Source organism: Prinia subflava, chromosome 7 (assembly GCF_021018805.1).
Source record: "Prinia subflava isolate CZ2003 ecotype Zambia chromosome 7, Cam_Psub_1.2, whole genome shotgun sequence".
Classification (NCBI taxonomy): Eukaryota; Metazoa; Chordata; class Aves; order Passeriformes; family Cisticolidae; genus Prinia; species Prinia subflava.
This window is the reverse complement of record NC_086253.1, coordinates 26,978,179-26,991,874: the sequence shown is the minus strand read 5'-3', so window position 1 is coordinate 26,991,874 and position 13,696 is coordinate 26,978,179. Positions and strand designations below refer to the sequence as shown.

At 37.7% G+C, this 13,696-nt stretch overlaps 1 protein-coding gene across 4 annotated transcripts in view; it reads right to left on the bottom strand.

The window, feature by feature from the left end:
* Window positions 1–13,696, bottom strand: part of FIP1L1 (factor interacting with PAPOLA and CPSF1) — a 40,959-nt gene that overhangs the window by 999 nt on the left and 26,264 nt on the right. For 2 of the 4 annotated variants that reach the window (XM_063401939.1, XM_063401941.1), the window contains 5 exons: window positions 11,479–11,505; window positions 10,864–10,918; window positions 9,814–9,869; window positions 4,425–4,644; window positions 41–178 (listed from right to left, as the gene is read on the bottom strand). In XM_063401939.1, the coding sequence (XP_063258009.1) occupies window positions 41–178; window positions 4,425–4,644; window positions 9,814–9,869; window positions 10,864–10,918; window positions 11,479–11,505 (496 nt within the window). The remainder of the gene's footprint in view (window positions 1–40; window positions 179–4,424; window positions 4,645–9,813; window positions 9,870–10,863; window positions 10,919–11,478; window positions 11,506–13,696) is intronic. The other 2 variants (XM_063401940.1, XM_063401942.1) reach the window with 1 other exon arrangement.

Genomic DNA, 13,696 nt, shown 5'->3' with positions numbered 1-13,696 from the left:
TTCTTTTTTTCATATCCTATTAAAAAAAGCGGAATCAAACCTTCGAGATGACTTGTGTCGAGTCTCTTCTTTCTCCCTGTGTCTCCTGTCTCTGTGTCTGTCTTCCTTCTCTCTGCTTGTCCTATGGTGGTCGTAGCCCCTCTCTGCATAGTCCCTGTATCTGTAGCGCTCCTCATCACTGATTCAGAAAGAAGAGACTTTCAGGACAGCAAGACCAAGGATTGCAACAATAACGAGATAAATTACAGGAAAATCTTAATACTGCTTATGGGTGTCTACATGAGCTCCAGTGCTTAAAGGACAATAAAGTTCTTCATGTTATACACTAGACTTGTGCAGTTAATGCAATTTTGAAAGGAAATTGTTCATTAAAAATGAAAGAAAAAAGAATACAACAATGTCCCGTTATATAGGAGTTATCAAGCTGTTAGCTTGAACCTGTATCTAACTATGAAGGAAATACAATCCTGCATAAACTTTAGTAATGTTTTCAGATCAGTGCTTGAAACATTCAGCACTTATCAGCACACTTTTTGATGACTACACAATTTGGGTAAATTAAAATTAGATTTTGGTAGAGTTATCTATTTCCTTACACCTGCTTCAAGAAAAGGAAAAGCTAAGTATAAAGAGTAAAATATACTGAATGTTTTGGGCTGCTTTTGAAATGAATTTTTCTCCAGTGATGTCTCTATTTCCACTTCTCACTTGGATTGCCATGAAATGCTGCCCTGCCACAATGTTGGTAAAAACCCCTAAATATCACAGGTTAGACAAAAAACATATTTTTATATTTTGACTTGATGACAAGGGCAGTTCTAAGAGTTTACTGAAATCTAAAAAAAAAAAAAAAAAGTAAAAAAAGATGAGAGCATTGTCCTTTGTTAGCCAACACGACTCAAATGCTACATAAGCATAGGTTAAAAAGGCACAATCATTTCATCATTTTTCTACCAAGAAAATCCTACCCAGCATCATTTAACAGTGCAACTTCAATACAAATTAACTTAGTGTAGTTATTTATATATCACATGAAGTGGTCTCTAGCCATTGTTTGGGAGAGCCCCACCAAGCCCTAAAGAAAGACACAATGTAACCAGGCTGTCTAAAGAAGTAAAATCAGTAACAATTTAGATACTGTTGACCTAACAAAAGGCAATTGTTTCTGTCTCTGCCAACATTTACCATGAAAGGAAGTACCTTCCTGAGGTCCCTGCAGCAGCAGCACAGATCAGACAGCTCACACAGGGAGAACAGCTCGAGCCTAAGGGATTTCTCATGTCCTGGAGCAGTGAGAACTGAGACCAAACCCATTTTATCTGCCACAACTTGGATCCTCTGGCCGTATCCCAAGGGAGGATATTACATTAATGATTATTACAGCTACGCAAGAAAACCCAAGAGTGAGATGGGGGAACACCTTAAGCAACAGCCCTAGTCTTTTTATGAAACCCTGTATAATTACATCATTAAGCGAATGTCAGAAATCAGTAATTTAAGACACTGTAGAGAGTGTCTTAACTGTAGAGAGAGCACCCCGTAGAAAATTCTGCTTTTCTAAGGGACACGAAAAATATTCACACATCAAAACCAGGAAAACTACAGCTACAACTACAGAACACAAAATTATGATTTGCCACTGAGTAATAGAACTTCACTGATTTTATAATGAATTTATAACCTCAGATCTGAGAGTAAGCTGATTGAATCCTGCAAAGCATATTTGGCACAAAACCTGAGGTTGGAAGGCATGAGTGGAGGTCATCAGGACCAAACCCCAGCTAAAGCAGGGCTATCAGGTCCAGCTGACCAGTACCATGTCCAGACAGCTTCAGGGTATCTCCACGGATGGAGACTACTCAGCCTCTCTGTGCAACTGTAGTTTCCTCCCATATCTGATATTGCTTCCCAAAACTAGTATTTTGATGATCAGTATCTAATTAAAAAGTTAAAATCTGTATGTCTACCACTAAATTCTGATAAGCTTGCTGTAAGAAATTAGATGGCTACTTGTAGACTTATGGTTTGGTTTCAAAGATGAGATCCAAATCCCTTAATGGTAACTCACACTCTGCATTTGTTCTGTTACCCAGTTATTTTAAAACACGCTGGAAAAGGTTAAGAAATATTACTGATACTGCCTGTTAAACCTTATTTTGGTGAACTACTAAAGAACCATGACAGCTTGTAAGTCTGTCAGATGAAAACAAACAACTTCTCAAAGCAAAAAATCAGTTTGCCAAGAGCAGTGTGTTGGGAGCTTTCAGGAACACTCTGATTCTGCTCAGTGTTTTGACCTTTATCGCACACTGATCGTGGAGGCTTGTTCAGTTGACCGCCAGGACACCAAGTCCTGCGAAGCTGCAGTCCAGCCAGCCAGCCCCTCATCTGTTCCTCTGCATGAGATTATTAAGTTCCAGGACCTTAGAAACACAGTTGCTGGGGGTTGGGGTTTTTTGTCTGTTTTTTTAATTTTTCAAATTGCTGAGGAAGAACCACAGAACAGTAGCGTATCAATCAAATTCCAAAGTTGACATTTTTAGTGATAACTAATTGACTTGAAACTACCAAAATAAAAAACCAAAAACAAACCAAAACACCAAAAAAACCCACACCCCAAAAAAACAAAGTCCCAACCTTTGCAGAAGGGAAACAGTCCAAAAATAAGGGCATCTTTTCAAGGGGGCAGAGTGAGATGCATTCTAAAAATGCACATTTTTCCTTGAGCATAGCAAGGCAAAAGCAGAACAGAATATGAAGACAGCTGAAAGTTCATTTTTTAAAACACATTTTGGTTATAATAGAATAAAAATAATCCTATTTTCTGATAATTTTAAGAAATGCTGTAGCATTTCTTTAAAAAAGTATTTCTGTCGCAAAAACACAGGCTATTCATCTGGAAAACAACTGCTAAAAAGCATTGAAAGCTGTAATTTCTGAGCAGTAAAACACTAAACCTGATGCTTACTACAAACCCCACCAAAGTACCACTTGATCAAAGTTTAAACAAAGGGAATATAAATAAAAGCTATAAATCTGTGCAGTCTTTAAAATAGTTCAATTCTCTTCCTCACTGCTCCATTCATTTTATTTTCATAAGTGCACAGAATTGAAAATAAAACTTCTTAAGAAATATTCTATCTGCATGTTCTTTCTTAAGCCTCTCCCACCTCTTCTGTGATTCCCAAACCAACTTATCCTAGTTAAGGGCCTACCATTTTCTTACACAGCCATGTGGCAACAGCTTTCCTACAGATGGTGGATAATTTAGTCACATAAAAAAGTCGAGGCCTGCTCTTCCCCCTCCTTTACAGATAACTCTGGCAGCAGCACAGAGATTTCTTGAGGCCTGGAAGCTATTAAGGTTCATTTCAAGCACCCTTGAATGACCAGGGTTCTTTCTGGCCTTCAATCAAGCTGTCTGAGAAACAGATGTTTGGGTAGGTCTTCAGCCCTCAGAAACTGACCCTGGAACGAAGCACATGCTCCCAGGAGAGGACATCACCACACCAGCATACATGGAAAATCTCCCAGCTTGCACCCAGTTTGGGTCTTCAGCTAACAATCATCATGCAAAAATGTCATCTCTCAACCACAGTAATGCTGATTCCCAGTGCTCCCATTCCCTTCAGCTTAAAACCATTAGTAAAAACAATCTGCCTAATAGCTAACACATATTTTGCAAAAATTTAAATTTAACAACGAACACTAAGAAAAGTATCAGATATTCGCCCCAAAAACCTTAGTAGATAACAAGCAGGGAAATTTAGAAATATCTGTTCTATGGAACCATAGTGAGCTCAACATTAAATGCTTTGTACTTGAGCACATGAACCTCAGAACAGTTGCAGCCTTTTTATTTAAAGCAAGTAGAAAGCTGAATAAAGTTATCTGACATGACTTTCATTGTCTACGTCAAAATTAAAGTTCTTGACCTTGAAATAATACTTTTAAAAAAGAGAGGAGATATTATTACCCAGCCATTTTTAACAACCATATTAACCATTTTAGCAGGTATTTAACACCATTAATTAAGGTCAAATGTTGCAACACATTGCGCTTAATACTGAACTGGCAACAAAAATTTATTTGGTACTTCTGTAGATTTTTCTGTAAATTTTTTCTAGAGCTATTGATGTCAAAAAGGGATGGATATTTCAGACATTCTCAAGACTTAAATCACCTTTAACCTTTTAAAGCACTATGACCAATTTGGATGTATACTGTCCTTTTTTACTGCTTCTGTTTGACATGCAGAAATTCAGAATTACAGTCTCCAAGAGTAAAGGGCACAGATGAGGAAGCCACTCCACCCAGATCTTTGGAATATGCAGCAGAACACAAAACTGAATGTTGAAGTACACTGTTTAGCAAAGACAAGAGTTTTGAGCAGAGTTACAGCACGTTGAGGACATTCCACTGACCTGTTGAATGCACTTGAAGATGGACTGTGGTCTCGGTCCCTTTCCCTGTCCCTGGTACGGTCTCTGTCTCTGTCTCGGTCCCGGTCGCGATCCCGATCTCGGGACCTCTCTCTCTCACGTTCCCTGTCCTTCTCTCTTCGTGCATAGTAATCCCACTGTTTGCTGGTGTCCAGAAGACTAGACCATGAGGGTGCAGAACCTGCAGGGTGTGGAAAGGTGACTAAAGAAAGAGATATAATTATTAGAAAGAATAAAAGCCAATATCATATGGAAGCTTGTGCATGAAAACACATTTGGCAGTTTCCTCCAGTAACATTTTTTAATCTTCCCTTTTCACATTACAGTTAATTCTCAGCAAACTGCATTTTTTCCATGATGATTACAACAGCTTCTGTCACTCATTTAAATACTTCTTATGAGGATGTACAGAACCAGGGTATATACCTTAAAGACTGTCTAAACGCTTTTGGGGGTAAAAAAATTTGTGCAAATACTTGCTCAAAGAATCTGATTCTGTGTGGTCAAATGGCTTTATTCCGGGGAAAAAACAAAATGAAAACAACCAGAAAAAAAAAAATGCCTTTGAAAGTCAGGTGCTCTGAAAATTCATTTCAGAAAAAGGACACTTCCAGCCTTGTATTTAAATGCTATTATTTTTACCTCCTGTACTTTAAAATCATTGTATTTAAAATACAATGTTAGCTATGAAGTTCTCATTCACTAATTTATATTATATACTTCACTTTGTCATACTTTTCTGATTACAGATGTAAAAGGAGCTTTAGAAATAAATTCACTCTGGGGAGAAGAAATTACTCTCCCACTTGTCCTCTGTAAGATAACATTTATGAATACTCAGCACAAACACTAATACCACTAAAATGTAACTATTTAAGAGAATTAAGTATAGTCCTTATTTAGAAGTGACATGTTAGGATGTTAAGAAGGAAGTCTTAACACTGTCTCCCAATCATTTTTAGGTAGCTAGCAATGGGGAGAAGGAACATGCTTCTTTCGCCATTGCTTTTTGCCAACTTCAGTGTAATACAAGAACTGCTACTTTTAATTTTGTTCTGTCCTGCCCTCCCTCGCCACAAGTCCTGTGAACACATCCTGTAAAGGAAAAACAAGGGCTGAGTATTTAGCTGGAAACAGCACTCTCTAGCGGACTTACAGTACTGAGGACTTCTTCCTTTCTGCTTATCTGCCTTGCTAGCTTTCCTAACTTTCAATAAATCGTTTGTTTTGAGCTCCACTTCATCATCTATAACGTGAGAACAATGTTTACTTGACTTCATGGTGTCACAAAGAGATTAACAGTACAATGAACACAAATATCCACTGAACAATGCAAAGTGTGTTACTGTGCCGTATTTAATACTGTTGAGTTGTAAAACCAGTGGCTTCTGCTGACAGCTATGTTCAGACTGCCTTGCCTGTAACGTCTGGGTATGCCTGCCCCAGAAAGCTGTGGCAGAAGCTGAAGAGAGCAATTTGCCAAGTGTCCAGAGGAGGAATACAAAAGACCTTTAGAGCAGGCAGTGGAGCAGGAAAAAACACTTCATTGTTAAAATATATTTGCAATGAAAAGTATTACAACTCCTTAAAAAAGCATTTATACAAGCTTTTGCCTCTAATAAAATGCTTGACACTATTCAACTTCAGGTCTACAAGCAAAATGAAGGGTTAACAGAAAAAAATGTCCTAATACAATATTATGCTGTTCATTATACTGCCAAGACCTGAAATTTGTCGAAGGAAAGCAGCCAGAAATAGCAAAAAAAGCAGCTGGACTTAGAAGACTGCTAATTTCCTTGAGTTGCTGCTATGTCAACAACACACATATGGTACATGAGACACTGGCTGCCAGAGTACTCTGATCTAAAGTTTAAACTCAACTTCAAATATCTACTACAAACCAATTATTAATGGTAGTGCAAACTTTTACAATACATTTTGGATACTCCATCTCATCTTGAGCAATTCTCATCAGACAGAAGTATTTCTCCGCAGTAACATGAGATAAAACAGTGATTTGACACACTGCACATTTTTATATCTAGATTTTCACCAGGAATTATTCACAACACACAAGAAACTTACTTTCTAGTATGAACTGGTGATCTGCTTTTACTACACTGGATGAAGTAATCTGTCACTTCTGTTATTTCTATAGGGATTATTCCAACAATTTCTACAAGAAGAAAGACACTTCAAAAATTTAACTTCGATTTCCTTTTTAAACAGGAAGAGAGCTTTGAATAATTACTAGATTTGGAGATGGTTTAAATACTTAAAACTTCTTCCTTGTGCCTCAAAAAAACCAGTTTTTGTAATGTTAAATGTCTTGCAACTTCCTAAGATATAAAGAACATTTAGAGCACAGACCAAAGGACTGCTTGAGGAAAAAGCAAACGAGCATATGATAGAAGGCACTGCAGTGGCTGATCAAATGCAGCTCAAGCAAAGCCAAAGATATGATGGCAAAGGCAGCACTGAATTGTGAAAGGATTTTAAGTGCAAATTGATGAAACCACATTGATGTGGTGGAAGAGCACAAAAATAAAACAGACATTCTGGCTTCGAAGTCAGAAGATTATTTTACTACGTAACCTTCCTAAAGGGTTTGCACTGGGAAACCCAACTGACCACAAGGGAGGAGACAACAAAGCATGAGCTGAGGAATTTGAACAGGCAGAAGAAGGGCTAGTACCGTAATCAAGACTGGTACTTTTTGCAATGTGTTCCATTTACACATCTTCCCCTGCAATTTTGATAAAGCTAAGAAATGCACAGACTGTCAAAGAAGACAACAGGTTGGAGATTCAGTGCTATCATCCAAAGCAATTATTAAATAAATATACTTAGTGATATCTGTTCCCTGTTGTGCTGTGGAGATCTCAATGTCCCCAAGTTCTGATTCACAGAGATCTCTGCTAAACCCTGACCAGTGATCACATTGCACAACAGGGTCTGTGAGAGTACGATGCTGACTAGGCAAACATCTTTCACTAAGAGACGAGCAACAGTGATAAAATGCCATGGAGTCTCTCTCTCACAGAGATTCAAAAATCCCTGTGACATGGACAGCTTTGAGACAGTCAATTGCTTTGTGCAGCAAATATGAAAGCTATTGCTGCAACAGGGATACCAGATACACAGGAAGCACATTGGGAAGATAGGAGTGGACTGTGCTCCCTGGTCTTCATAATCATATAAAGGCAAACAATTTTTTAATCCTGCTGAAGAAGTTCAAATTCAATGTTGGCATGATCATGGTAACAGTTATCCTTTAAAACTGGTGCTGCAAAAACACAAGCGTGCCATCATCTCTAAAAGTCAACATAAAACTTGGAAATACTCTTGTTCCTGAAAATACTTGACAAAAGAGAAAATTCTGACAAAAGAGACATCTAAGTGAAAAACACTCTACACTGGAGACTATGTAATAGATGCCATATACATATGTTAGTATGTGTTAGTAAGACTGCTTTTGTTACGATACTCTGTGTGGCTTTAGTTGTACTTCTCAGCTTTTACCTTTTTGCTAAAACACAATTAAACTACTGCTAAAAAGAAGTCTGTGTAAAGCCGATGTTTATGAATTCTTTTTCAAGAATTCTTGAAATTATAATAAGCTTCCAGTGCATGAAAGCAAACATTTGATAACTGATGAGGATTCTTAGAATGTCAACGAAGTACTGCTTGTTACTCCATGAACTGCTACAATTTCAAGAAATTGTGAGCCCTTACAAAATGTCATTTCGTATATCCATGCTTAAGACTTCGGAACATTTGGGAAATAGATTTGCTGAATATTTGATCTGTACTGAACATCACACAGCCTCAGAAATGGACAGAACTTTCCCTACATTTTCTCCTCTCACCAGCCAGGGTTCAAAGGCAATAGAATTTAGCTGAGAGAAAAGGCACTAAGCATGGGGCTGGCAACACACAAGGTCCTGCATCTGGGTGGGGGCAGTCCTCAATGCCAGTACAAACCGGTGATGAACTGATTCAAAGCAGCCCTGCAGAGAAGGGCTTGGGGATAGTGGTGGAAAAAAATTAAACACGAGCCAGCAGTGTCAGTTTGCAGCCCAGAAGTCACTTGGATTCTGCCTGCATCAAAAGGAAGAGTGGCCAGCAGGTTGAGGGAGGTGATTCTTTGTGTGCCCTCCAGAGACTCCACCTGGAGTACTGCATCCAGCTCTTGGGACCCCAGGACCACAAAGACATGGTAAAGCAGGCCCAGAGGAGGGCCATAAAAATTATCAGAGCTGGGACATCTCTCTCTATGTTGTTTATGTTGTTCATCCTGGAGAAGAGGATGCTCTAGGCACACCTTATTGTGGCTTTTCAATACTGCAAAGGGACTTAATAGACAGAAAGATGGAGACCTTTTGCCTGCAGGGTCTGTAGTGACAGAACAAGGGGCTATGGTTTTACTCTGAGCAATGGTGGGTTTAGATTGGACATAAGGGAGAAACTCCTTATGATAATGGTGGTGGAGCACAGGTTGCCCAGAGAAGTTGTGGATGCCCCACCAATAGAAATGTTCAAGGCCAGCTGGGACAGGACTTTGAGCAAACTTGTCAAGTGAAAGGTGTTCTTTCCCATGGCAGGGAGGCTTGAAATAGATAATCTTTCATGATTCCTTCCAGCCCAAAATATTTTATAATTCTATCTACTTTAACTTCTTATTTTCTCCTCCAGATCAAGAAGCAGAGCTAAGTAATCCTTCTAAACTCAGCATACATTCTGTGGATGCCCATTTTCTGCCACATGATGAAGCTTTTATTTTAGTTCACTTTTATTGCACTTGTACTGAAAAGAAACCAAAGTCAATTTTTCCAATGTCAGATTTTTTTTTTCCCCGTAACAGTAATTAAAAAAAAAGAAAAAAAAAGACTGACTTTGCGATAGGATAGCTCAAGGTTATAGTGTCTGAAGACAAATGGTTTTTCAAAGGAGAGGTACATCAACAGAATTTCTGAATGATTGGTCTTAGTAATTAAAATTCTGATGATATCTCAACAGTACTTTTCTCCTGCTTTTAAATCCTCAAAAAATTCTCCCTGACTTGCAGTTCGTATTATGGTATATTATGCTTCAAAATCACAGTTTTGCAAAAGCAGCAGCAGGAAAAGACATCCAGTATGTAAATTAATATAAGCAAAACAATAGTATTTACCAAAAGTAAATTTACCAGTATTTACCAGTGGTTACATTTGCAACAGCATGATCTATTTACAGTGGTTGGCAATGAGCTTTCATAATGAAATAGTGACAGGACCTGTTTAGTCTTCTAGCTAAAATCCTCACAAGTGTACCAAACAATTTAATATCACACTGGTCAAAATTTCCAAAGCCAGCAAGCTTCCTTACTTACCACTGCCATATGAAAAAGCACGAACAGAACGACCATCATAGCCAGAAGAATGTCCACTGTGGAAAATACATGCAAAACCAGTTTCAGCACGTTAAAGATACATGTTAAAACTCAGCTTTAGCAACAAAGCTACCTTCTTCAATAAATAAACACATATATAAAATACACAATAGATACAATCAGAAGCAGAACTCATTCCCAGCAATTGTCAGTACAAAGTAATAAATTTACTTTCACGCACATATGATGTATTAAGTTAGGATTTTTTCTCCATCAACTCATATGAAGATTTTCTTGGAGATTTTCCATCATCCTCCTGTTTCATGTATTTTAACAGAATTTTCAATTTCAAAGGAACAGACGTGTGCATCTTCCCTCAGTGAGATCCAGATGGCTGACAAGAGGCTTGTACCATCTTAAGTGAGTTTTGTATATGACCTGGTTTTGGCCTCCAGCAAAATACAACTATTTTTCAAGGACTGTGCTAGCCAAGCTTTTTCCTCCTTTTATATATTCATTTCTATATATACAAATATATGTATGAGTATACATATAAATGCATGTAAAAATGATATTGAAAAAGTATGGTTAGGCCTGTTACAGCTGAACACTTAGAAGAGAATAGAAATACAAATTTTGATTCTGTGGAACTCTGGCACTTCTTATAGTTTATGAGGGCTTGAATCTGTGCTCATTTTTGTGTACATCTATAAAAAAAGGATATGATAGCTGAAAAGAAATAAGTCTTCAGAGTACTAAAGAATACTTTAACAATCATTCCCTTAGATCTTGGCATTGATTTACCATCAAAACTGTAACTAATTTGATATTTTGATACTGTGTCACAACTAAACGGCCAAGTAACCTACTCAAGGAATATGCTGAGAGGTGAGACTAGTAACATTCCTGTAAAATTAATGTAAAAATCTGAAACTGTCTCCCCTTTCTTAATTGTAAATCCATAAAGTATGGGGAAATGCAAGAGTACTTAGTTATTTCAGTTACAAAATACTGACAGATTGCTTAGTAAGATTTCAAACAGATAATCACCTGTCTATTGTGGGGATGAGGGAGGGTGGAGGACCGCCAGGTGGTGGTGGAAAACCTGTAACAATAAATTAGGTAAGGAGGGGAGAAAGTAAAAATCTATCATCCATAAACACATATAAGAACTAGGCTAAGCATACAACGGCAAACAAATCCCAGAGAGAACAATGAAAAATTGTCTCCATGTAAATGGGTTTTTATTTTGTAAGACTAAGAACTTTCAGCTTGACAAAGGCAAGACATTAAACATGGATCATCAGTGCTTCATATAAAAAACTTTATAATTCTTAAAAATATGGTGATACAGAAACATGGGCAAATTCTAACAATACTTAATAAATAACAATCAAAACTATTTACTTAGATAGATGAGAAAAAAATTTAGAGAAAAGAAGGAAATATATATCTAGAAAACTGGCTGATTAGGTCCACTAGTCAACAGCATTTTCATACAATTTCTCTTCTGCCTGGCATCAAAATAACTAAGCCTACATATACACATATAGTTTAGTATACATAACCCTTTATCTATATGATTGAAAGGAAGTTGTTAAGTTGCACATCAGTTAAGTGTTTATCTCTTATCCAAATGCGGAAAAAAAATCTAAGCAAATTTACCTGGTGGTGGCACTGTTATTGGTATACCTAAAAGGACAACAAATGTCAGTTATAGTAGTAGTTTATTGTAGATCTAAAACCAGATTGAGTTTACTACATACATGATTGAGAAGAATGACAACATACTTTCTGTGTCCTCAGGTCAAGATGTCACATTAATAGCGACTGTTTAAATTTTATACAAGCTTTGTGAAGCCTAGCTTTTGATTTAAATTCCTATCCTTCAAGATCTTACTTATTTAGAGGCAAGAACAGTGAAGAATGACTCTGGGTCTCAAGGCTAGAATTAAATTCATAATCCTAAAATGCTCAGTATACAGAAGGAAAGCAACATCCCATAGACTATATTTGCTTCACTTTACATTCCATAGCTGGATGGAAGAAAATGCAATTGGCCTCTGACCTTCAACAGCTTGGCACAGGAAACAGTAGGTCCACATGAACAAAGTGTTCAGGCAGCAGTAAGCAATATAGATGTCTGAGTGTCCTGGGGTGACAGGACATTTTCATGCTTTGTATCCCAAATCGTGGGGTTTTTTTTCCTGTTCCCATGTTCCCAGTTTGTTTTGTCTATAGCTGAGCCCCTCCCCCGGCTGCTTGCTTTTGGCTTGCTTGCTGCTAGCTTTAGGCTGCTTTGCTGGCTTTGCTCTCTTGCTTTCTGCTTTTTGCTTGCTTTTTGCCATTTTTCTGCTTTTGTGTTTCCCCTTCTTTCCTTCCTCCCTTCCCTGAAGACATCGGACCTGCTTCGGGCCCTGATTCGGGAACATCAAGGGAAAACCCCCCGGAGTCTGCACCTGAAAGAAGCTTTGGCACCCTCCCCAGCAGAGACTGCTCACCCTCTCTTGGACTGGTGAAAACATTTCTTGTCATCTCGGACTGTTTTTCTTGTGTTGGGGAGTGTTTTTTCGTTGTTTCTCAATAAACAAGTTTTTTCCACTTTTTCCTCTGAGGAAATTCCTCCCGAACCCGGTGGTGGGGGAGGGAGTTGTGGGAATTTTCCCCTAAATTTGTCCTAAACTAGGACACTGAGTCAGTGCTACGACACTGCAGTTCATCATTCAGTTGCTACGTGGAGGGAAAAAGATTGTTTTGTTCTCTATTTTCTTGGAACTATCTGAGAAAGGAGCATCCTTTAAGAGAAGCGTGCAAGAATTACTCTAACCTGATTTTCAGATCTAGATAAGCTGTTAGGAATCTAACTAAAAGCTGAGAAAATTGTTCCCAACTAAATCAGCTGACCTAACAAAACATACTGCCTCAACAGATAAACATATCTTACTGATTATGAAAGGAATGATTACAAGGTAATAATTTGTACACTTCAAAGGTTTTTATCTTCCCATGATTTGCAAAGAACTAGCTTTACCTGAACTGAACACATAACACTGCTTCATAATAAACTGGGCTAAAACAATACTGGCAGAAAACAGACTGCTTCACCAGACATAAAGCACTTTCAGTTATCAACAATTCTGCTTCCATTAAAAAGTATGTATGTTCAACCTGACAGCTCATGGCAAACTTTAGGGAGGGAAACAATAGAAAACTCTGGCAAGTGCCTTCATCAGTGTTGGCATTACTGCATAAACATCCACACAGAACAGTACTGGCCATTGCATGACAAAATTTACATGTATCTCATTAGTTCAACATTAAAATTAAAAGGCTATTGTATAGCAGCAACATTTTACTGAATCTACGAATTTGATGATGTCTAGAAATGCCAACTGCTCCTAAACTGCTTTGACAGAAGGACAGAATGAAGGAATACACAAGCAGAGGAACAGTGATCAATATCAGAGTTCACAAATTGTTGGCAATTTCTCTGACGTAAATTTCTAACAGCATTAATCCTATAGGATTAAACACATGGTGAAATATGATTGATGCTTCTGTCCAATCCAGAAGATTTAAAATCTGATCTTTTAGTCAAAACGTAAATCAAGAGACAAAGAACTCCAACAACCAAATTTCTAAACTGCATGAGCCATTTTCTCCTCACCAGCACACAAGCTTTCCAAGGTGCATTATAGTTATTAAGAGCACTGGGTGTCACATCATAAAATTTTTCACAGTGTAACATTTAAAAGACCAAATACTCCTGAAGAAAATTCCTAAAAGACAATCAAGATTAAGAACTCAAACTGTTGTACAGACAAAGTGTTTAACATTAATATTTTTGGTTAATTGTTCTAATTAATAGAGCCTTCATGAGCCT